Source organism: Macrotis lagotis, chromosome 5 (genome assembly GCF_037893015.1).
Source record: "Macrotis lagotis isolate mMagLag1 chromosome 5, bilby.v1.9.chrom.fasta, whole genome shotgun sequence".
In the NCBI taxonomy this organism is placed as follows: Eukaryota; Metazoa; Chordata; class Mammalia; order Peramelemorphia; family Peramelidae; genus Macrotis; species Macrotis lagotis.
In genome coordinates this window covers 235,971,336-235,997,046 of record NC_133662.1, presented here as the reverse complement: position 1 = coordinate 235,997,046, position 25,711 = coordinate 235,971,336, and the positions used below count along the sequence as shown (strand labels likewise).

At 39.4% G+C, this 25,711-nt stretch overlaps 1 protein-coding gene across 1 annotated transcript in view; it reads left to right on the top strand.

Moving 5' to 3' along the window:
* The window catches only part of LOC141490142 (myeloperoxidase-like), a 40,839-nt gene that overhangs the window by 486 nt on the left and 14,642 nt on the right, over positions 1-25,711 (top strand). The window contains exons 2-8 of the mRNA XM_074190398.1: positions 6,876-6,960; positions 10,546-10,718; positions 13,718-13,841; positions 15,608-15,737; positions 17,022-17,228; positions 19,049-19,367; positions 20,431-20,591. Of these exons, the coding sequence (XP_074046499.1) occupies positions 6,876-6,960; positions 10,546-10,718; positions 13,718-13,841; positions 15,608-15,737; positions 17,022-17,228; positions 19,049-19,367; positions 20,431-20,591 (1,199 nt within the window). The remainder of the gene's footprint in view (positions 1-6,875; positions 6,961-10,545; positions 10,719-13,717; positions 13,842-15,607; positions 15,738-17,021; positions 17,229-19,048; positions 19,368-20,430; positions 20,592-25,711) is intronic.

Here is a 25,711-nt window from a genome sequence, read left to right as displayed (position 1 = left end):
AAAAAGAATAACCATCACTAGCCATTTATAGAACATTTTAAGATTTTGAAATCTGTCACAATATTATCTTATTGGATGTCATAATAACCATGGGAGGTAGGGGCTATTATTATCTCCATTTTATAGATGAAGAAATTGAGACAAATGGAGATTACATGATTTATCCAGATATTAAGTGTCAGAAGCTGGATAGAAACCTTTGTCTTCCTTATTCCAAAATCCAACATTCTGTCTAATGCTTCAGGAAATAATATTTTTCACTACTTCCATTGGAGTTGTAGAGAGGCTGGTGGGTCAATTGAGTTTGGAGTTCTTAGCTGCCATTGGAGGTTCCATACTAGTTCCCTAGGGATGAGGAATATGCCTATCAGACTTTGGCTCAGGAACCAAATAGATCAGGTCAAAGATTCTATGCTCATTAGCAGTCTGTGAGTGACCCCTGTGCTTCTAGCCAGACAAGGTGATCCATCACAAATACAAAGAGAAAACCAACTTTGACCTGATACATGGCTTCTGAGTTCTAGAATTGTAATTAGGATTCAGATTCTTGGCCAACAAATCCAATGATCTGGAGCACTGTTTCTGGATAATCACTGGTTCGGCAGTTAGAAGGGATAAGAAATAGATCTGTGATTTCAGGAAACTAGGGAAATCCCTGGGGAGGAAAATCCTTCCAACCAAAGCCAGCTGCCACATCTCTGCAACATAATGTTTTAGAGTTCTCTAGAGGACTGAGATATGAGACAAGCTCAGGGTCAATAGCCAGTGAGTGCTGGGAGAAGGATTTAAATCAAGATCTCCCTGACTATGAGATCAGCTCTTTCTAACTACTATGCAATACTGCTTCTCAGTACAAGTAACACTTACAGCTAATCAGGGCTCTCTCCTTGATATAATGAGATCTTTGGAGAAAAGATTGCATTTTTTGATTCTGTGAATAGGTATCTTCAACTATTTGAAGGGTTGTCATGGGGAGGAGGGATTATTAGACTGAGGTCATAGGCTCAGAGAGTTATTTCAGGAAGGGATTTCTTGCCCTTTCATTTTACAGTGGAATAAAGTCTCTTAGGGTAAGTGATCCTTCTCTCAGTTTCTTCATCTATAAAATGGGCAGGGTCACATTTATCTCACCAGGGAGTTAAACTTCCTTGCCCAAAATCATCCCTTGCTAATAATTAGAAAAGGCAAGACTCTGAATAAGATTCTCTGCCTTCAACTCTGGCACCCTTTCTATCACCCCAACACTCTCTGATCTCTTTCCCTCAAATCTAGCTTTGATATAGCTGCCAAATGAATATTTCTGAAGAGGAGATCTGGTCATGTCACTCCTTTGATCAAAAAAACTTTAGTGATTTTTCCCTTACTTTTAGATTAAAATACAAAACTTCTTTGTTGAGAATGTAAAGCTGTTGGCTGGTCAGCTCTATTCTGTCTTTCTAAGCTGATTTCCTATTATTCCTCCTTGTATTCTGTTATGTACCAGGACAACTGGTTGACCTGCTTTTTCTATATGGGAAATCTGATATCCCTCTTGGGGTTTTTGTACACCCTATCCCCCAGGCCTAGAATTCTCTCTCTGCTCACTCTTATCTTGCTGAGTCCCTAGGTTCCCTCAAGGCCCCTTAAGAGTCACCTTCCAGAAGAAGGGAATAAGCATTTATGTAGCGTCAGTCACAGTGAGGTGTACTTTTTACAAATTTTATTTCATTTGATCTTTAACTGTGAGATCAGTGCTATTGTTATTTTTATTTTACACTTGAGGAAACTGAGGCAAAACAGAGGGTAAATGTCATGCTCAGGATTACACAGCTAGCATCTGAGATCAGGTTAGGACTTGGGTCTTTCTGACCTCAAATCCAGTGCTTTATTCAGTGAGCCACCTAGCTGCCTCTTAATTCTCCTTGTTAGATTCCCCCTTACCTCAATCACCCTGTCTATACATATATACATACCTACATATTTATGTAGGTATGTATATTCTTTTTTTTTTTTTTTGCAAGGCAGTGAGGTTAAGTGGCTTGCCCAAGGCCAAGCCACTTAAGTGTCTGAGGCTGGATTTGAACTCAGGTACTCCTGACTCCAGGGCCAGTGCTCTATCCACTGTGCAACCTAGCTGCCCCCTAAGTATGTATATTCAAACATATGCACACAAAAACAAAGACACATCTATTTATCTATGAGGGCAGTGTCTGTCTCTTTGGTTTTCTTATTTGTGAACATTTTATAGGGAGAGAAATGATTATTAATAATCTATGTTTTGGACATATCCAAAATTGTCCCCTTTTTCTAAAGTCCTGATCTTAAAAAGTTCAGTCTCTTGAAGGACATTGATGATGAGATTGGATTAACTTTCTTGTTCATGTCCAAGCAGAATAGCCATTGTGTATACATTCTTTGAATAGATTGCCCAAGGATGCAGGGAGTCTGGGTATAGAGATAAGTCTTTCTGTCCAAGACTGACATGAATCCTGCCATTGAACACTTCATAAGGCATATAAATTGTGAGCCTACCACCATGATTGTCACTGGTCTAAGAGAGAGACAGCTAAATGACCATTCTTTTATTAATAATGTGCCAGTATCATAAATTAAAAATCACCATCATTTTATGAATAACATGCTGGTATTATTATAAAGTGATAAAATATCCAGAAAATATGTCTAGTGAATCTTTTAAAAATTCTCTTAATATCTTCCCAGTAGAAAATAAGGTCCTTGAAGGCAGGTACAATGGTGTCTGAAACATTGTAAGCTCTTAATAAATTCTTGCTGGCTTATTCTTTTTTAGCCTCAAAGTGTAGAATGGAAGAAATAGAGGGAAGTAGATTTCACTTCTGTAAAGGAAATAATACACTGTATTGAGAACAAATTTTTGCAGATTTGTCTACTCTCAGAATGGGTTGTATGTTGGTAACAAGGGAGGCGCATCGCACTCTTGTGGAGTAGAGGAGCTGTGGTTGACCTAGATGGCTTGCAGAACTTGGGAATTAAGAGAGAGAGAGAGAGAGAGAGAGAGAGAGAGAGAGAGAGACTGAGTTAGGATGCCATTCCATTTTGCTTCCAGTAGCTTTAATTCTCTATCTCCTCTTCTAAGTAGGTACAAATCACCTTTTGTACTCTTTTTCCTTTTCCCATCTCCCTCATTCTCCCTTGAAAGGTCATCTACAGAGAGTGAGTTGGGTTTGGGGACTTAAGGAAAACTGAAAAGGTCTGGTTCGGTTGCTATGGGAAACAAGATAGTGTCAATTAGGAAAATGAATAGAAATGGATTGCTAAGAATCACCGAGATGACTTGATTAAGGTTAGGTAGAATAAGTTTATAGTGGAAATAATGGATTTGACTTTCACTAGTCATGCTCATCAGCCCGGGGTCAGAAGCAGACAAAAAAAGAAAACAGGGCTATTCTAGGTTCAAGGCTGGCAAGGGGGGTGGGCAGTGAGGAGGACATTGAAGCTGCCATTATTAAAATGGTCAACTGCTCATTTTGGAGCCAGGATGCCCAGATTTGAATATTAATTCTGCCATTAGCTGGGTGAACAAGAGTTCGTCTATTTAAACTCTCTGACCCTCAGTTCCCTCATCTATAAAATGGTAATATTATAATATTATCACCTTTATCATGGCATTATTGTAAGACAAGCACTTTGTCAGCCTTCAAGTTTTAGCTGTTGTTTTTATGGGTAAGTCAACACAGGGCAGATCTGATAGACTGGGAGTTCAGATGGAGTCAAAAATTTGGATGTCATTGTGATGGTTAAGAATGGATTCAGTAGGAGTAGAAGAACATTATCTACAGAAGAATAAAATATCACAGTCAAAACAGGGAATATCATAGTTTGAAATCTTGGGAATGGAAAAATTCCAAATGATAAAGTCAAACATATTGTCTCTTCTTCCCTTGTAATGAAGTCAGATGAAGATGAATGTCATCATAGTTGAGGACCAAAATGTCACTAATATCACTGGTGAAGTCTCTGAGGGCCTAGTATGGGAATAAGGAAGCCAGGAGCCAGGCCAACAAGACATCATGCTTGTTGAGTTCCTTGAGGAAGGTGGGCGTAGTACAAGAGATCGACAAGATGGAGAGAGGGAGGAATACATGAAAAGTATGGACTTTTGTTGTCTGAACATTTTATAAAAAGATTTTTGAATGTTTTTTATTTTTGTGTCACAAGCATTTCTGGAGAAACATTTCCTGCCTCCTTCCCTTCCTTTGTGAATCTTTCCTCCCCTAAAAACAACAACCAAAAAAAAAAAAAAAAAGAAAGAAAAGACTAAACAGTTCAGAAAAATCAAAAGGAACAGAGTTCAGATTAGGAATCAGGTATTTTTGACTCCAAGTCCAGTGCTCTATCCACTGAGAAACCTGGTCATCTCTTAATTCCCCAGTTGTTAGGCTTTCCCACCCAACTGTCCTGTGTCTGTGTGTGCTTACACACACACACACACACACACACACACACACACACACACACACACACACACACAAACACAATTATAGAAATGTAACATTTCTATAATTGTGTTTGTGTGTGTGTGTGTGTGTGTGTGTTGTATAACTATATAAAAATGCATGCCACCTTCCATACCTGTAATCCCTGCTTCTTCAATGAAAGAAGGAGGCCACATTTTTCTGTTTTCTTAACTCGGCACCAGGTCCAAGCTTGGCTGTTATAATTGCATGATATTTAACTTAGTTCTAATTTTCTTTTGCTTTGATATAGTGTGTGTATTGTTTTCCTGGTCTAAACTTTGCCTCAGTTCCTATAAATCTTCCAACATTTCTTTGAAGAGAATGAAACAATCATTTATGAAAGTGCCTACTATGTGTCATACATTTCTAATCATGTTGCAGATATGATTTCATTTAATCATTGCAATAAATTGTAGAAGGTAGGTTCTATTAATATACCTATTTTTACAGTTGAGGAGGCTAAGGTAGACAGAAGGTAAATGACTTGCCCTGAGTCACACCACTAATAAATGATTGATGTTAAATTTGAACTTAGGTCTTCCAGTTTCCAGGATTACTGTTCTATATTACAACATCCAAATGAGTTTGAATTCATTCTTATTTCTTACAGAGCAAGTAATATTCCACTGGGTTAATAAACCATAATTTGTCAAGTCATTTTCTAATTGTTGGCTATTTGTTATCCCCAAATGGTTCCTATGAATATCTTCCTACATATGGAACATTTTTTAAACTTTGGTTTATCAGGGGAATGAAAGTATGGGCTATTAAGAAGTGAAATTGTTCCAAGAAGAGAGCCAGATATCTAAATATGTGGAGGTAGCAGTGGTTTGCCAACCTCTCTACCTGGTCCTATATGTCAGTGCAGTGACAAGAGTGGCAGTTTATGTAATTGGGGTAAAGTTAGATTTTGGTTAAGGCACTTTGAGGAAAACATCAATGTTATAATATCACCATTTTATAGATGAGGAAACTGAGGGTCATAGAGTTTAAATGGCCGAGCTCTTGTTCACCCAGCTAATGGCAGAATTAATATTCAAATCTGGGCATCCTGGCTCCAAAATGAGCAGTTGACCATTTTAATAATGGCAGCTTCAATTTCCTCCTTACTGGGACCCCCTTGCCAGCCTTGAACTTAGAATAGCCCTATTTTCTTTTTGCTCTTGTTAGAACATTGATTTCATCAGGTAGAGTAGAAAGGCTTAAATGAAAATTCTGATTTTTCATTTCCTTATCAAAATTTGGATTGCATGCCATATTGGTTCATTACTCTCTGATTTGGAAATCTGGCACAGATCTTTTGGAATCAGAAGGCACAGAAAATGTCTTCATAGGTTGGGTATTTTCATACCTTTATCCTAAAGATTCTTGAATCTTTTAAACCCTTTATTCCATTCCTCAATCTCTCATATACTACTTTGTAGCCCAACCCTGACACCAATGCATTTTTTTTTAGGTTTTTGCAAGGCAATGGGTTAAGTGGCTTGCCCAAGGCCACACAGCTAGGTCATTATTAAGTGTCTGAGGTCAGATTTGAATTCAGGTCCTCCTGACTCCAGGGCTGGTGCTTTATCCACTACACCACCTAGATGCCCCACCAATGCATTGTTGATGGAGTTTTGAACTGGTTCAACTACTCTGGAAATCAATGTGAAATTTTGCTCAAAAAGTGAGCATAATGTCTACACTGCTTGATCTAGGTCCGGATCTCACTGCAAGGCTCTGCTCCACAGGGGGCCCCAAACAGAAAGGACTGGAGCTTTTTGCCTTTCTTTCAGTTGATAAAATTAGAACGATGCATTGCATCCTTTCAAATTTTTTTGCCCAGTTCTTCTACTTAGTTGCAGATAGTTTGCCAAGAACCCGGCCCTCATTCCTTCCCCCCATCTTCCCCCATTATTTTATAGTTACTTTCTGGCTCTAATTTACTTCTATACTGGGTTCTCCTCACCTAATCCTGGCCCCTGTTCTTCAATCACAAGTTGCCATTATTTCCTGAACTGACTTCTCTCTTAGGTTAACACATTTCTCATTATTTCCTGAGAAACGATTCTTTCCCAACCAGCCTGTTTGCATTCTGGGGTGGTGCTCATGCCTTACCTAATCCTTCCTTTCTTTGCTCTTTGACTTTTCCCTTACTTCTAATCATCTCCTGACTGAGAAGTGATGGACTCAGAGGGTAGAATGAGAGATATACAGTTTTGGCCATTGCAGGAACTTGTTTCACTTGACTATGCATGTCTGTTTCAGGACTTCTTCTGTTTTTCATTAAAAAAAATCAGCTTATATAAGTGTATGTATGTATGTATGTATGTATGTATGTATGTATGTATGTGTGTGTGTGTCTATGACACTGTAATCCCATGTTCTACTTTCTTTTATTGTTTCTTCTTGGACTAGATACTACTGCTTACCAATTGACCCACAAGGACCTGATGAGCAGCATAGAAGAGGCAAAAGAATTGATAGATTCAATCTATAAGAGGTAAGGTCCTAGGAACAAGGCAGGAAATACCTGGGCTCCCTCATACCCAACCCCAAGAGCTGAACTCCCGCCCCCCTTCCTGATAGAGGGTGGGATCTGATGCTTGGTAGAGTCCTACCCTGAGTCGAGACTAAGGAGAGGTTATATCTTGGAAGACTGACCATGAGGAAGTTGCAGAGGAAGAAGGGAAGATGAAAGGGCTTGAGCTTAGACTAGAAGGGATGGATACCAGAAGGCATAACCGAGGACTGGGTCACATAGAAGTTGTTCCTTTTCCCTTAAAAATTCTTTATTTATTGAATTAAAACATAGCACTCATTGATATCAGTGTAAGGTAGAAGACAGGGATACCCTTAGAGTAAAAAAGACCCTGATTTAAAGTCTTATCTTTGTGTGGCCAAGGGCAAATCACGTAACCACTCTTCCCTGGGTAACTCTGGACTCATCAGATTAAAGATCTAGACTTGGGAGGGATTGTGGAGGCCATTTAGTCCAACCCAGTCATTTAACAGATGAGGAAACCGAGGCCCAAAATGATTCAGAGGAAGTTCATAAATTTAAATTGAGTTCAATTCCTTTATTTTATAGATGAGGAAACTGAGGCCCAGTGAGGTGAAGTATGTAAATGTATGCACACATTGACATGCAACTCACATATATTCAGTAAGGAAAAGGTTATATATTATAATAGTTTTCTATCAGGGAACATTAATATATTTTCTATATATAAATGAAAGGCCATTAACATATACTTGTATAAATATATATTAATGTTCATTCAGAAATTTCATTCTAGGTCCAATAAATTTCCTTTTTCCCACATCACTTTGTTCCTTTGGGTAATTTAATTAAAGAATCTCAAACTAGGGCAGTCTTGCCCCAATATTGCAGCCATCACATGGTCCAAGCTGTCAATCCTATTAATAACTACACTAGTTCTATGGCTAAGAAACAAGCAAAGGGACATCATTGATACCCCAGGGATATGAGTCATGCTGTCACAGAGGAAGGAGGACTGGGCAGAGAGCCAGAATCCGGGGGACTTGAATCTCCCCTTCACTCATCCCATGTCTTTGGGTAAATCTGCCCCTTTGTCCATTTTTCCATTTTTAAAATGATGGGGGTTGGAACAGATGGTTTCTTATGTCCTTTTCAGGTCTTGGCATTCTCTGGGATGTATGACTGGTCAAACACACTTAACCTTTTGCCATTTTGTATAAGTGAAAAAAAATTGTACAAGGAAAAGCAGAAAACCAGAGGGGAAAGGCATTACTACTCATGCACTAAAACCCCAATCTAGGTACAGTGGAGGCTTTAGACCAAATCTGAAAAACTGAGATAGAGGTCAGAAGAGAGGTTATCCATCAATCAACAAGCAATTATTAATCATCTCTCTTAGATAGTGTGTTGGCCACTAGAGTTACAAAGATAACAATGAAACATGCCTTTTTCTTAGAAAGTTAACATTTTTTTCTCCAGAGAAGACAGCATATAAACAATATTTGTGTGTGTGTGTGTGTGTGTGTGTGTGTGAGAGAGAGAGAGAGAGAGAGAGAGAGAGAGAGAGAGAGAGAGAGAGAGAGAGATCCAACAGTCTCAGAGTGACCAGGTATCATCGAGATGAGTTGAATTTCAGCCAGCAGAGGGCAATCAGGATGGGGAGAGGACTCAAGGAGGATTTGTTGGAGGAAGCTCTCCTCCTTTAGTTAGTTGAAAACTTTGGGAGTGAAGGTGGGGAGGAGTGGAATCTGATCCTTTATCTTTCAGAAAGAAAGATCAGATGTGTTTTACTTCCTCTCAAGCTAGGAGCAGTAAGTTTGAATTCCAGAGAGGCGCATCTGGCTTGGTGTAATCAAATTTCTTTTTTTTTTTAAATAAAAGAAGGATTTTATTTATTTTGAATTTTACATTTTCCCCCCAATCTTGCTTCCCTCCCCCACCCCATGTAATCAGATTTCTTAAATTCAATGTAAGACCTCTTCTGATCCCCCCATTCCCATTTCCTCCTTCCCCAATTATCTTATATGTGATTTTTTAAATTGTTTTTGAATTTTACAATTTTTCCCTCAATTTCACTTCCCTCCCCACCCCCCATAGAAGGCAGTCTGATAGTCTTTACATATTTCCATGCTATACACTGATATAAAGAGAGAAAATATAAAGAGAGAAATCATATCCATAAGGAAAAAAATAAAACATAAGAGATAGTAAAATTACATAATAAGATACTTTTTTAAAAAAAATTAAAAGTAATAGTTTTTTGGTTTTTGTTAAACTCCACAGTTCTTTCTCTGGATACAGATGGTATTCTGTATCACAGATACTCTAACATTGTCCCTAAATGGTGTGCTTATGAAATGAGCAAGTTCATTAAGATTTTTTTTCAAGGCAATGGGGCTAAGTGACTTGCCCAAGGTCACACAGCTAAGTAATTATTAAGTATCTGAGGTCAAATTTGAACTCAGGTCCTCCTGACTCCAGGGCCGGTGCTCTATCCACTGCACCACCTAGCTGCCCTGCAAGTCCATTAAGACTGATCATCACCCCCATGTTGCTGTTCGGGTGTACAATGTTCTGGTTCTGCTCATCTCGCTCAGCATCAGTTCATGCAAATCCTTCCAGGCTTCTCTGAATGTGATTTTTCTTTCAGTGGAAATCAGCATTAAATGACTTGCCCAGGGTCACATAACTAGTTAGTGTTTGAGACTGGATTTGAACTCAGGGCCTCCTGACTCCAGGGCTGGTCTTTATCCACTGCACCACCTGGCTGCCCTTGCATGAATTTCTTAAAAAGTTTTTTTTTTTTTTTTTATGTGTTTCTGTTGATAAAATGTAAGCTTTTTGAGAAGTAGCATGATGCATTACAAGTAGCTTTGGACTGAGAATCAGAGCTTGGTTAAAAGTCTGTCCCTGGGACAGCTAGGTGGTGCAGTGGATAAAGACCAGCCCTGGAGTCAGGAGGACCTGAGTTCAAATTTGACCTCAGATACTTAATAACTACCTAGCTGTGTGGCCTTGGGCAAGTCACTTAACCCCATTGCCTTGCAAAAATCAAAAAAACAAAAACTCACTTAAAAGTCTGTCCCTGCCCCTCGATACTATCTTTCTAGATCTTACTTTCCTCATTTGTAAAACAAGTGGTGGAATTTTGTTGGCTCCTTAGGTTTTTTCTCTAGCTGTGAAGCTGGGTTCTCTCTGTGCCTCAGTTTCCTCATCTATAAAATGAGGGGACTGGATTTCAATGACCTCTGAATTATTCCCAGCTCTGAAATATGTGATCCTGTGACCAGGAACTTTTATTTTTTGTTGTTGCACCAATGAATGGTATACCATAGGTGCTTCATAAATGCTCAGAGATTGATTAATTCTCTGTGTAGAGCTATCCCCAAATGAGAGGGACTGTGTCAGGAGGGAGGGGTTTCTCTTTATGAGAGGTCTTCAGGGAGAGGCAGAATGACCACCTAGCATCAGTGGGGATCCTAGATCAGATGGACCAAGCGATTCCTAAAGCCCCCTCCAACTCTGGGATTCTGGGATTCCCACTTCGATGCGGGGATGACAGACATGACTCCTTTTTCCTTTCAGAGCCAATGACGGCCTGGAAAGTCCAAAGGTCACCCCTTCTGCTTTCATAAAATACCTGAGACAACCCACGGAGGAAACCGAGGCAGCCATGCTAGCAGCTGATTACACAGAAACCACTCTGCAGATCTTGAAGCAGAGACTGAAGCCCACTCTGGGGGATGTGAATATCATAGGTACTTCCAGCCCTGGGGATGGGGGACCACCAGGGTCTTGAGCTGCAGGAAACAGTGGGGTAGGGGGAAAAGAACACTGAACTTGGAGTCAAGGGACATGAGTTTGAATCCCTGCTTGTCTTTTCCTGGCTGTGTCACTTTGGATAAGTCATTTTAACCTTTCTGAGACTCAGTTTACTTGTTTGCAAAATGGGGATAAAACTGTTGTACTACCTATTACCAGGGTTTTTAGAAAATAATTAGTACTGAATACTTTTTATTGCTATTATTGTTATTATGCTGCTCTGCCAACACCCCAAACACAAGGAGTCATATATTATGGACAGAGTTCAAGACGTAAACTATAACGTGCTGTAACAACACAGGAGATTCAAGATGAGATCTGGGTTTACATGAAACAGCAGGGCATCAGACTTAGTTTTGGCCCACATGAACTCTCCCCACTTGATTGGAGCACTGCTCTTGGGTGGAGGTGTTGGCAGGGAAGGTAGGAGTGATGGGAAGGAGAAATCACTCTCTTGAGATTATGAAGCAAAGTTGATGCAGGGCTTAGGTGCACTTACCAGGCAATTTCATCTCACAAATACTCACATGTACATGTATGTAGATAGTAGATAGATCTATGTAGATAAATAGATCTATGTATGCATATTTTTGTACATATAGATCTCTCTCCATATATATAGTGTGAGAGAGAAGGGCAGGGAGAGAAAGGGGGAAGGGAGAGAGAGAGAGAGAGAGAGAGAGAGAGAGAGAGAGAGAGAGAGAGAGAGAGAGAGAGCAAGAGATCTATACAAACACATATTCAAACACATGGCTTTTTAATTAAAAAACTTTAAGAGCTTCTAACATTATCTCATTTCCAAAAATATCCACTGCTCTCATATCTAAGGTAGCCATCCATTGACGCTTAGTCAATAATATTTATTAAGTACCTACTATGTCCAACACTACTCTGCAAAATTTAGCGGAGACAAAGAAATTCAAGGGACAGTCCTTGCTTTGGTGGATCTCACAATCGAAGAGGGGAGGAGAAAATATGAAAACAACTATGTACAAACAAATTCTACATCAGGATAAATTGGAATTAGTTAATAGAGGGAAGGTACTAGAATTAATCTCTCTGTTAACCGTTTCCAATTTACCTTGGCCTATGCTGGGACTTGAGAGAAGCCAGGGAACCCAGGAAGTAGGGTCTAGAGGTAGAGGATTCCAAGCATTAGTGACAACCAGAGATAATGCCTAGAATTTGGAGTGACAAAGAAAAAAAAGAAGGATGGGGGGTGGTGGTGGTGGTAAGCATTCAGCAAACCTAAACAATCTATCAACCATGCCAGTTAACTGTTCCAAACCCATAGTACCCCACCTCTGCTAAGACGGTAGAGAGGTACATTTTCTCATCTCTTCTTCAGAATCAAGCTTGGGCATTGTAATTATAGTGTTTAATCTCAATGTTTTTGTTCCCATCATTCACACTGATGTAGCCATTGTAGATATTGTTTTCATCTCACCCTCATTTTCAATTGGGTGTTTTGGATGTTGCGTCCTCTCATACTCCCATGAATCATGGTGGCTGCCAGAGATGCAGGATCATAGCTCACCATTTCATAGTTTTAAAGCTAACAGAGACTTTAGAGGTCATCTAATTCAATCCCTTCATTTTGTGATGAGGAAACAGACTGAAAAGTTAGGTGATTTGTAACAGTCACATAAGAAGAGCCAGAATTCAAACCCAGTTCTCCTGATGCCAAATTTGAAGACCTTTTTACTCTACCACTGCTTATGGTTCTCCAAGGTCACTTAGGAAGGAACCATAAAATAGATACCGGTTAAAGCAACCCTTGCCAATTGTTCTCCTAAGTCCAAAATAGCAATTTACATTTTTATCATGCAGTAAAGTTCAAGGGGATCTACTCATGGTGCATTAGGTAGAGAGCCATCCTTGAAACCAAGAAGATGGCTTCACGTACCAATTCTGAAGTTTGATTATAATAAAAGCTGGCACTTATATAATGTCTACTATGCTTCAGATATTGTGCTAAAGACATTACATTATTACCCCATTTTATCCTCACAGTGACCCTGAAAGGTAGATATTAGTATATTATTAACCCCATTTTATAGATGAGGGAACTGAGGAAAACAGGACTAATTGACTTGCCAAGGTCACACATCTAGCAAGTATGTGAGACTGGATGTGAACTCGGGATTTCCTAACTCCAAATCCAGGGTCCTAACCACTGTGCCACCGCTATTTTGTTACATGATTTTTGATAAGTTAATTAACCTCTTAGTTCCCCAGACAATTCTCTAAGGCAGCACCTTGCAAAGGTACATTGATAGAAGGAATTTTCTCATTTAGTATCAATGAAATCACAGATCAAAGCCTTGTTCCTATTCCTTATTAAACTTTATAGAGCACTTTATTCACTGCAACTCTTTCAGACAAATAGTACAAACTATTATTGTTCCTTCCTTATCAGTAGGGAAACTGAGGTTCAGGTTGGCTAAATGCCTAGGGTCTATGATCATCAGAGCCATGTCTCAAAAAATCTGTCTTCTGACTCCATACTCAGCCTTTTCCATTTCACCTCTAGTGGATATTTGTCTTTTTTTCCATGTCTTTCTTTTCTTCCCACCTTCCTCTTGTCTCTTTTTTCTTTCTCTCCTCTCTATTCCCTTTGCTTCTTCTGTTTCCTTTTCTTCTATTCCATTTTTTTCTCCCTTTCTTACTGCCTATACAATCTACATGACAATCCTAATGGGGGTTTTTCAGAACTACAGAGTTAGCCAGCTCCTATCAGAAGATAGCTGAGAATGGGTAGGTGGGTGGGTGGTTGGAAACTCTGGCTGATGCCCCATTGTATTTAAGGAATGTGACTTTCTGGTTAGCCCTTAGCATTGGCCTGGGTAGTTATCTCATGGATGTAAGTGGATTTGGTTTAGGAGATAAGAGACCCAACCCTCCTAACCCTAAGCTATTAATGGTTTCCCTACAGATGTGCTAAGTCCTCTGCAGAAGGGACTAATTACTCAAGCCACAGGCTGTGACTCCTACTTCCAGCCTATGGAATGTCCAGATAGCAGCTCTTATCGAACCAGCACTGGAACATGCAACAACTGGTGAGAATGATAGAGGATGGTGGTCACTTGGAAGTGGCTACTTCCAAGGCCACTCACCCCCCACCCCCACCCCATCAGATCCTCTAACCAGAGATCAAATAGCAAGAGCCCTGATTATTCCTAAATTTACCCGGTGATTTTAACCTTTCAAAGTGCTTCATGGGTTGGGAGCTGTCTACATTTGCTTCCTTGTGACCCCAATGAAAGAAGCTTCCACCAGGAGATGGTGAAGTGGAACTGAACTTGGGGTTAATAGTGGAAAGAATCAAGCAAACAAGCACCTATTGTGAGATAAAAGTAAAATCATCCCTATCCTCAAGAAGCTAACATTTTATATTAGGGAAGTAAGGAAGAAATAAATACCTATTAATCATCTACTAAGTGCCAAAGTACTGGAATACATTTAAAAAAAATAATCTTAGATTATCACAAAAATCTTGGGAGTGGGTTTTATTTCCACTTTTATTTATTATTTTTATTTTACAGTTGAGGAAACTGAGATAAATAGTAAAGTGACTTATGCAGGGTCACAGTCATGTCTGAGGCTAAATATGAAGTCAGGTCTCAAAGGTCGATACTTTATCCACTGAGTCACATTGGGGGTAGAAGTGGGGAGAGACAATATTTTTGTAATCAACAATATATGCCACATGTGCATAAAGTAAATTTTGGGGGTGAAGGCACCAGAAGCTGAGGGGAGGAGCATCCGGAAAGATTTAACATGCTTGAGCAGAGTTCTGAAGGAAAGGAGTGCTTTTTTTTATTTGCCATGGGGAACTAATAGGAAGGCAAGTTTGTACTAAAGAAGATGGGAAAGGAAGTAATTCAAAGCAAAAAAAAATAGTTGGAAAGGAAAATTGGGGTTGGTTGTGAAAAACTTCAAATGTTACACAAAGAAGTTCCTATCTGTTGGTGTATTTTATATGAACATAAAGAGTAAAGTGGAAAACTAAGTACTGCTGGCAGAACAAAGGAGAGGGGAGAGTCCCTAAGGTGGAGAACTGGGGCATTGCGGGAAGGTATCATGTCATCAATAGAAATGGGGAAATTTTGAGGAAGGGTGGCTTTGGGAACATAGATGTAGGTAGTTAAAGACTCCCTATCTCTTATCTCATGAGCTAGATATCACTATCTTTCTATTTCTATCTCCATTTTTCTAGAGAAATCTATCTATCTACCTTTACAGATAAAATCTCTCTCTCTCTCTCTCTCTCTCTCTCTCTCTCTCTCTCTCTCTCATGAATCTGGACATTTTGAGTGGTCTTTGGAGATGCCTATCAATCATCTGGCATTATGGATTTGACCTTCAAAAGAGACACTAGGCATAGGTATCCAGATTAGGAAGACATTTAAGAATAAGTGCTTGGTTGATCCACTGATTGGTCAGAGAAGTGTCTTATCCAGACACTAAGTAATCGAAGGAGATGCCAAATTACAGTTAGAGGTTAGTGAAAAATAAAGATGTAATTTTTTCCCCAATGCAGGATGGTGTACCCCTTGAAGTCTATCCATAGATTCCATGTGGAGAGGGGTTCATGAACCCCAGGTTAAGAACCTACAAGCTAGATGATCTCAAAGGTTCCTGGCAAGATAGAGGAGGGGAAGAAAAAGGGTGGAAGAGGGAGAAAAGGAAAGAAGGTAGGGACAGAAAGAGTAAAGAGTAAGTGGCAGAACTAGGACTCATTTGTTTCTGCACCCAGAGTTCTTTCCATCATGTTGTGTTGTCATTTGGACTCTCTTGATTCTCTTTCTCTCTTCTGTGGCAGGATGCATCCAATGAGAGGAGCCTCCAATAGAGGATTTGCTCGATGGCTCCCGGCCGATTATGAAGATGGACTATCTATTCCTAAGGGGGCTACTGAAGGAAAACTTTATAATGGATTCCCTCTCCCACTGGTAAGAATGGTGTTGTGATCCACTGTACTTAGTAATAGAAGCAATGAAGACATCAGTGACTGTTCAGTAAACACATTACTGAATGCTTATGGGAGGGAATGGAAAGGAGACAGAAGACAAGTCTCTGCCCTTGAGATGCTTGGGATCTATCTGGGGACCAAAAATACATTAAGCAACCACATGTGTAGAATAAAAATGGAAATGAAAACTGGACAAAAGAACATGGGGAGTAAGAGGATGATCCAAGCAGGGCAGCGGTCAGTCCAAACATTCTCCCTGGAGAAGGTAGATTTTGAAGAAGAGATTTTGATTGATAGAGTGGTGAAGAGCGTATTTCATATAGGAGGGAAGCTTTTGGAGCTGCAGTTTGTCTAATTGGTGCTGAGCAATCCCTAGTTGGGGAAAGGATAATAAATAATAATAGCTCAGATTTGAGGCATTGGTGCACAATGATCTGACCTTGGAGGAAGAAAGATTAGGGTTTAGATCCTGTCTCTGTTATATCTCTCTGGGCTTCATAACTCGTTTTCTTAAGACTGGCTCTGGAACAAGAAAGAGAAGGATGGGGGTTCAAATCCCACCTCTGACGTTTACCTTCTGTGTGAGACCAGGTGAGACATTTAACGTTCTGGGCCTTGACTTCCTCATTTGGAGATTGAAGAAAGTGAACCAGAGGCCCTCATGGTCCTTTTCAGCTCTACCTTAGAAACTCATTAATCTTTGAGCCTATTCCTATAAATTACAAAAAAAGACTGGTCTGCATTGGAGGGAGTCTCTATATTTGGAGTTCATCATGCTGATAAAAATCTTGGGACAGGATAACAAAACAAACTAAAACACCCCTTCTATTTCTATTGTGCTTTAAAGTTTTTACATTTTATATTCTATAAAGTTTCTATATTTTGTAAAGTATTTATTATTCTTTTAAAGTTTCCTCACCCCTCCCTGCCAAGTATGAGTATTATTATTCATATTTTATAGATGAGGAAACTGAGGGTCAACCTGGTTTTATGACTTGCTTAGTCACATAGAGTAAGTGTCAGAATTGGGATTTTGGAATTCAGATCTCTCTTGACTTACTTTTATCAGGGTATTTCTTTTACAATGGTATTTCTTAGGGATATCGGAATAGGAAGGTATGGGAGGGAGAGAGAGAGCATTAAGGGAATACTAGATGGCAGACTATAACCGGATGGAAGGAGCCCAGGTACCTGATGATTACTGAGAAATGGACAGAAAGCTTACATCCAGTCCTTTCCATCACTGTCTCTGCTCCCTGGGCAGGTCCGCCAAGTATCCAGTGAGCTGGCGCATGTTTCCAATGACAAAGTCACTCAGGACCAGAACCGCTCACTCATCTTCATGCAGTGGGGACAGTGGGTGGACCATGACTTGGTCTTTTCGCCATCCACCGATGCCAACCCCAGAAAAAAGGAAGGATCATGTGAAACCAACAGTTGTGTTTTTGACCCCCCCTGCTTCCCTATTAAGGTAAGAACACCACAGCCTTTCCCTGGCATTGCAGTGAACATCCCCTTTCCCCCTCATAATGGGTCAACTTTGGTCCTCGAATATTATCCTTGAGGGAGGGATAATAAAAGTTTTCCCCTTACCCAGACTTTCTCTCTTATTGACCTACTGCCTCAAATTCCCAATATGAATGAACTCCTTTGGGTTAGGGAATTAGAAGCTACTATTTAAATGTAAATATCTTATCTGGGGTAGGCTTCTAGCCCTCATTTCCTTGCCCAGATATAAACTTTTTCTTTAATCTTTCTGTCCCTACCTTCTTTCCTTTTCTCCCTCTTCTACCCTTTTTCTTCCCCTCCTCTTTCTTGTCAGGAACTTTTGAGATCATATAGCTTATAGGCTCTTAACCTCTCTTAACCCTTTCCCACAAAGAATCTGTGGATAGACCAAGGGGTCCATCATCCTGCATTGAGAAAAAAATTGCATCTTCATTTTTCATTGACCTCTAATTGTAATTTAACATCTCCTTCAATTATTTAAAAATGTAATTCTGAGAATTCTAAATCCACAGATTTTACCAGATTGTTCCAAAGGGATTCATAATGTTAAGAACCCCAAATCTAGCTTATCATTATTATTATTTTTTCCACCTGCCTTTACCCTAATCATAGATCTGCCAGTAGCTTCCTGGGGGCATGGGGAAACAACTGGGTTGTCATTGGTGAGCATTGTGCAATCTATAAAGCCTCAGACCTGCTGAGGCCAGGACTGAGATCTCTGGGTATAGGACGGTTGCTGAACATTGTGGTAGAAGAAAGAGAAGATTTTTTAGAATGTTCCTTGAAGACCTTGTGGGAGGGAGTGTTAGAGTTTGGATAGGGGGTGGGGGAAGGAAGCTATGAAGAAGGAGAAATAAGGTATGAACACCTGGGGGTCTGAAGATATACTTTTTTTTTTGTTTTTTGTGGGGCAATGGGGTTAAGTGACTTACCCAAGATCACATAATTAGCGAGTATCACACATCTATGGCTGGATTTGAACTCAGGTCCTCCTGACTCCAGAGCTGTGTCCTGAAGATACACTAGGAAGAGCTTGGAATTAAACAATGAATTAATACATATTTATTAAGTCAACAAGCACCTTTTGTGCCAAACAATGTGGTAGATGTAGGGGATAAAAGTGCAAAGAACAAGAAGTTACTATTCCGGAGGAACTTACATTTTAATGAAGGAGATGATAAATTCATACAAAAATGCATATAGTATGAAGATAAATTAAGTAAATGCAAATAGGGGCAACTAGGTGATAGTGGATATCCAATACTGAGCTCCAATCTGGTTTCAGAGACTTAGGCAAGTCACTTATCCTGTTTGCCTTAGTTTCCTCATCTGTAAACTGAGAAGGAAGTGGCAAATCACTCCAGTATCCCTGCCAAAAAAAAAACCCAAATGGAGTAAAACAGAGTCAGACAGGACTGAAAGGACTTATCAAATGAAAATATATGTAAAGTAGTTGAATACAAACTATTGGGAGGGAGGGAGTTGGTAATTGAGGGAATCAGGAAAGATAGCTGAAGATAGTCTTTGAGATATATCTTTTAGAAAGAGAAAGATTCTGTGGAGTGAGAGAGTACATTTGAAGCTTCAGTGCAGTGGGAGGAGATGGGAGAGGGTTTCATGTGTGAAGAACAGAGAGAAGACCAGTTTTGGGGTAATCTCATGGTTGGGGGGAGCCCTCCTCATTTCACTACTTCCTTCCCCAATCAATGAGTAGGTAGAAGGTTGTAAAGAGGAGGCCATGACTCTTGGGACCAGGAAATAAACAGCAGTCTCTTCCCCTAGTTTCCTCCCAATGATCCCAGGATTGGAACCCAAGACTTCTGCATGCCATTCGCCCGCACGTCCCCGGCCTGCAACCCTAACACCTTTGTCCGGGAGCAGATCAATGCCATCACCTCCTTCATGGATGCCAATATGGTGTATGGCAGTGAGGAATTCCTGGCCAACTTGCTTCGCAACCAGAGCAGCCACCTAGGTCTCTTGGCCGTCAATGAGAAGTTTCAAGATGAAGGACTTGACTTCCTGCCTTTTGAAACCAGAAATAAAAAAAACCCTTGTTTACTCACCAACAAGGAGGCCAACATTCCTTGCTTCAGAGGAGGTGAGTAGAAGATGTTTGGCTGCTTTTTGGGAATCTTCCCCCTTTCTTCTAAGCTTAGGCTCAGGTATGGTCCCCTTCACGGAGAGAGGCCCTTCAGAGCTCCTGCTGCTAGAGAGGAAGGGTGGGATGAACACAGAGCTGTAATAACACTATAATAATAATTAATAACAATAATAATACTTGAGGGATGAGGTGGGGTAGGGTTGTGGGAATATCTCAGCGGTAGACTCTCAAATCATAGGAAACAGGATTTAGAGTGGGGGCCTCTTCTGTTCCCTTACCTTGGGCCCTCCCTTTCCAGGAATCGTAGATCTCAAAGGCATATAATGCAATCCACTCATTTTACAGAAGAGAAATCTAAATCACATAGTAAATAAACTTCAGAGGTTAGACTCTGACTCCAAGACCAAGATGTTTTCTTTTTGGAAGAATTAGATTATATGTAGAAGGAATGCCACATATGGAGCTCTTTTTAAAAATAAATAACTTATTTTTCCAATTACATGCAAAGATAGTTTTCAACAATCAGTTTTCACAAGGTTTTGAGTTTCATGTTATTCTCTTTCCTTCCTTTCTTCTCCCTTCCCCCAACAGAGAGCAATCTATTATAGATTACATATATATTATAGATTATATCATGTTGTGAAAAAAAAATCAGAATGGGAAAAAAGCATTAGAGAGGAAAAAAACATAATACATAAGACAACTTTTAAAAATTGAAGATAGTAGGTTTTAGTCTGCATTTAAACTCCATGGTTCTTTTTGGGATATGGGTGATATTTTCCGTCACAAGTCTTTTAGATTTGCCTTTGATTATGGTACTATAGAAATGATCAAGTCCATCATAGGTGATCCTCACCCAATAGTGCTGTTGGTGTATACAATGTTTTTCTGGTTCTGTTGGAGCTCTTTTGATCCCTGAGTCCATTCATTTAATCAAGGCATTAATTAGGCTTTGGGGATAGAATGGAAAAAAAATAAAGCAGTCTCTGTCTGCTAGAACTTACTTATTGGTTGTTGACCACTGTCCTTACATCTTGCCATCTTGCATTTGTCTCTCCAGGGGACATGAGGGCAAATGAGAACTTGGGCCTCATGGTGTTCCACACTCTTTTCCTTCGGGAGCATAACCGTCTTGCCATGGAACTTAAGAAGCTAAATCCACACTGGGATGGGGAAGTATTGTACCAGGAGGCTAGGAAAATCATCGGGGCCATGATTCAGGTAAGCTCAAGGATTCTCCAGGACCATGTTTCTCAGGAATTGACCACTATGGAGTGGTTAGTTCCAAGGACTCTGGGCAAGTCACTTAACCTCTTTGCCTCAGTTTCCTCATCTGTAAAATGAGGATGATGATAATACTATCTCCCAGGCAGGTAAGAATAATTAAAAAGCACTTAGCAAACTGCCTAACAGTTAGTGTGATATCAGTCTTTTTTATTTATTTATTTTTATTTTTTGCAAGGCAATGGGGTTAAAATGGCTTGCCCAAGGCCACACAGCTAGGTAATTATTAAATGTCTGAGGCTGGATTTGAACTCAGGCATTCCTGATTCCAGGGCCGGTGCTCTATCCACTGTGCCACCTAGCCGTCCCTGTTATAGCAGTCTTATTGCTGTTGTTGCTATTATTTGAACCCAGAACTAATCTGTCCAGTGAGATGCAGCATGATGATAAATAAATCATCTCTACCTCTGAGACAAACATAAAGAGAGCTGTAGATTTAGATTAAATGCAGGTTAGATGGAACACTTAACTTTGAGTTGGGAAGACCTGGGTTCAAAATCTGCCTCAGTTACTTTTTAGTGTGTGACCCTGGATAAATCACTTAGCTTGTTTGTGTTTCAATGCTCAGTTCTGCCATTTATGACACTGAGTAAATCATGTATTCTTTGAACCCGAAATTCTTTTTCTATAAAAAGAGGGGTTTTGGATCTCCAGGGTCTCTCCATTACAAATCAATGATGCTCAAGTCCTTTCCCCCTCACTTTGTGTCCACTATCTACCCCTCCTCTTCATTTCCCTCTTTCCCTGCCAGTCTTATTGGTAGTAATTGAAATTTCTCTCTCTCCCATATTCGATGATTCATGGACTAATCTATCCAAATTGACCTTTATCAGGACTTTGCATTGGACAACCTGACTCTCAGCAGGTCTGACCAGTAGGGCTGCCAGTCTTCTCTCTCTGGGGGCCTCCAAGGTCCCCAAACTCATATTTATTAGGGGCTTTTATTATGGATTGATCAAGCCAGAGTTCTCCCAGGCACAGTAACATATTTACCATGCTTTGAAATGAGAGCAGTCTTAACTTGTATTTTGGGTAGTGTTTTATACATTTTCAGAACATTTTCACACCTATTATCCCATCTCATTATGATAATATTTTTATTTTGAATGGTATTAGCCTAGCATGTTTACTTATTTATAATTCTTATCACACCATCAAAGAAGCCAACGGAATTTCCATAACCATCACATGCTGATTTCTTATAAATTTAAATACATATTTTTGTCTTTCATTTAGCTGTTTTAACCTTGTTTCTGTATTTATTTTGTTTGTATGTTTTCTGGTTTTTCTTTACAAGTACAGATCTTTCTTTCTTTCTTTTTTATACAAGGCAATGGGGTCAAATGACTTGCCCAAGATCACACAACTAGGTAATTATTAAGTGTCTGAGGCTGGATTTGAACTCAAGTTGGTGCTCTATCCACTGCACCACCTAACTGCCCCAGTATGGTCCTTTCTCTTTGCTTAACAAAATATTGATAATTTCAATTTTTAAATCAACTTTAAAATTTTTTTTAAATTTTATTTTTTTTTCCAATTACATACAAAGGTAGTTTGGAAGTTTGCAAGTTTATGAGTTCTACATTTTTCTACCACCTTCCCCACCCAGGCAACAAATAATCTGGTTTAAATTGCGCATGTTCATTCATTTTAGCATTTTTATATCATCTGTATTTCCAAATTGCTCCTTCCTCATCCCCCACTCAATGAACTATACATACAAAAAAAAAAAAATAAAAGAAGCAAAGGAAAGCAGTTCAGCAAAATTAGTTAACAATAGAATTTGACAGTAAGGTTATCCCTTCCATATAGTGAATAGTTAAGAGCACTACATCCCTGCAAACTGGAAAATTCTTAAAACTTTTTGATCCTCCCTTCATACCAGAGAAGAAATCTGAATTATTATGATTTTAAATGATAAAATATGTTGATATTATATAATACATGCATATATTTTATGCATTTCTGGGTTTCTAAACTTTTTCTGTGTCCTCTGCAGCTACTGCAAAACTCCCCCCAAATTCTCATTCTGAGATGGGAAAGTTGTGATGTGGAAGACAACATTGGAAGACAACCCCCATAGCTCCTAATTCATCGAGTTGGCCTGGCTCTCATTCTTTGTCATAACCTTTCTGTAATTTGTTTTCTTTTGGATCTTTTTAAACTTTTTTCCTCTTCTAGCCAGATTTTCTGGTTCATTTGCACATTTCTACGTCTCTTCGTCCTTTTTTGGAAATTTTAGCCCCAAGGATATGATTTTGTTCTTTTCTCCTTCACTTCATCCATCATGATTTCTCCTCCCTCTCTGCCACTCCCTCTCTCTCCCACAATCTTGGCTAAGTAGCACAAAAAAGTTTTTGGTGTAGCCCGGAGACTGTGGCTGTGTTACTGTGTCTCCCTCCCAGCCACCTACCTTGGACAGTTCCTTTTATCCTGGGGCTTATTTTTGCCTTGATCAGCATTTTGTTGCAGACAACTCTGCTTTGCCCCAGTTTTATATCTAGAAGTTTCCTAAAGATCTCTGTAATATCCTTATCCCCAAATCCATCTATTTTATAACCATAGATGTCTTTGAATGTTTCTTTGGATCGTTCTTAGTTTTCCTTTTTTCAGATCTGTGGCTTTTATCTTCCATTCTCACGTCTTAGAATCATAGATCTGGAAAGAACTTCACAGGCCACTTATTTCATTTTGTAGATGAGGAAACTGAGGCCAAAGGAATTTAAAAGACTTGTTCAGGGCCACAGGGGTGATCTTTGAAGTTGCCAGTACTCCAGATGGCATACTATAAATGGTATTTTCCTTTAATGCCAGTGTTTGAGTTTGGTTGGGATGGTTCCTCACTCAATGAAGGCTAGTGAAAGGAATTCTGATTGGAAGTCAGAGGACCTGGGTTTGAATCTCAGTTGTGCTACTGACTTGTGTCCCTAGGTAAGTCATTTCTCCTGCTCTGGAGCTTTCTAATCTGTAGGATGGGAAGTTTGGATTGGGTGGCCTTCCAGCTCTAAGCTGTGAATTTTAGCTTTCAGAGGAAATTAGTTTACATAGCATTCTAGTTTTAGAGATGGAAGGGACCCTGGAGGCCTAGATATATCATATAGCCCACTCCCCTTCATTTTGCAGAAATAATCCCATGAAATTAAATGACTTGTTCTAGATCATTCAAATAATAAGGAGCAGAACTGAAACTGAACTCAGGACTTTTGAATATCTAACTATGCTCTTTCCACTTTACAACAATAGTTTAAGACCTTAGTTCCTTTTTTTTCCTGTTGCTAATAGAGATGGAACCACACGGCATGATTAGATCTCAGCAGTAGTTTCCTACATGGGCTGCCTCACCTCTCCCCACCTTGCCAGTTTTATATCTTTTCTCAAGCACTCGCTGGGCCAGGGAATGTTGATCAAATGGAAAGGCAATGTCTTCCTGTTTATCAAATGCCTACCTGACAAACTCCAATGAACATTCTCTATGTGACAGAAGAAATCATAGCTTGTCAAACACATGATTCTTCCAGATAAAGAGATAGTCACTATCTTTCCTCTCTCCCTTTTTTTGGTATTTTCTGAGATTTTTCAGATCATCATTAGCCCATGGTGGTTTATACCAAGACCTGTGCCTCACTATTTCCACCAGACTTAGCAACTGAATTCCTGCAGGGAGTTTGTAATCAGGGTTTGGTAAGGTCAACGGCTTCCATTTTCAAAGTCAACACTCTTCTTTCTAATATTTCATTGTTAATGTCTTTTTGTTTCATTGTGCTAGTCACGTTACTCTTTCCAGAAAAACATATAAAAGTCCAAGGTTGGTTTAGACTGCCCTAGAGACCCTGTAGATATCCTCAGCACTGAGGTTGTTAAGCAGAATTCTTCTGTTCAAATTGTTCATGTCATTAATTTCCAAAAAAAATAGATAAAACCTTTTAAATTTGGGATAGCTAGTTGGTGCAATAGATAGATAGACCAAGAATTAGGAAGATCTGTTTAAATTCTGCCTTAGGTACTTACTAACTGTGAGACTCTGAACAAGTCACCTAACCTCCATTTGCCCCAGTTTCCTTATCTGTGAAATAGGGATTTTGCCTACCTCCAAGGGATGTTGTAAGAATAAAATACCCTATTTGCAAATCTTTAAGTGCAATATAAATGATAGATATTATTAGCTTTTGGTTTTATACCATCCTTTATTTCATATTATATATCTTCCTTCTCCTTCCACCCTTAGAGAAATATTCCATATAACAAAAAAAAATGAAAAAAGATGGGAAAAAGAAAATAATGCAGCAAAACCGACCAACAATGAATCAATCATGGCAGTGTATGTGATGTTCCATACCCGTGGTTGCCCACCTCTAATGAAGGGAGGGAAGTATATTTTTTCAACTTTTCTTTGGAGAGAAACTTAGTTGTTATAATTACATGGTGTTCAGTTCTGTTACTTGTTGTTTGTTGTTTCCAATTACGACACTCACTTTTCAAGCTGTGAAGTCTACTGTTAGATTATTTGCTTTTTTCATTCTCTGATTAGAATGCATCCTGGCATTAGCCCAGATGGCTTCCCTTTCCTCTAGAGGTACCTTAACTGGCTTATGAAATGTCTCTCCCCACCAAAACTCTCACAGATATTTTTGGGGTAGGTTTTTAATTTGTTTTTCCTCTGTTAAGCCCAACCCAGTTCATCTTCTCTCTTTATTCCTTATTTTTTCGAAGAGATCTCTATCCTTGTTTGACTTCCTTCCCTCATCACCTTTCTCCTGTTTATGCAAACTTCTCTCATTTGATCTGTTTCACTGTTTCCGCTCCAGTTTCTTCACCTTGGTTTTTACTCTCCCTGTGCCCTCTATTATTCACTTCTGCTGCTGCTGCTGCGAATACTTATTTTGTTCTTTAAAATATTTTGGTTTCACTTCTTCCCTTGAGAATTTACTTCCCATTTAAAAAAAATTAAGGAACGGTAGGACAGTATAGTAAAAGAGAACTAATGTAGGATTACATGCATTATGCTACATCATAAATTCCCATTGTTTTATTATGCTGATCATGGAACTCTTTCCAGG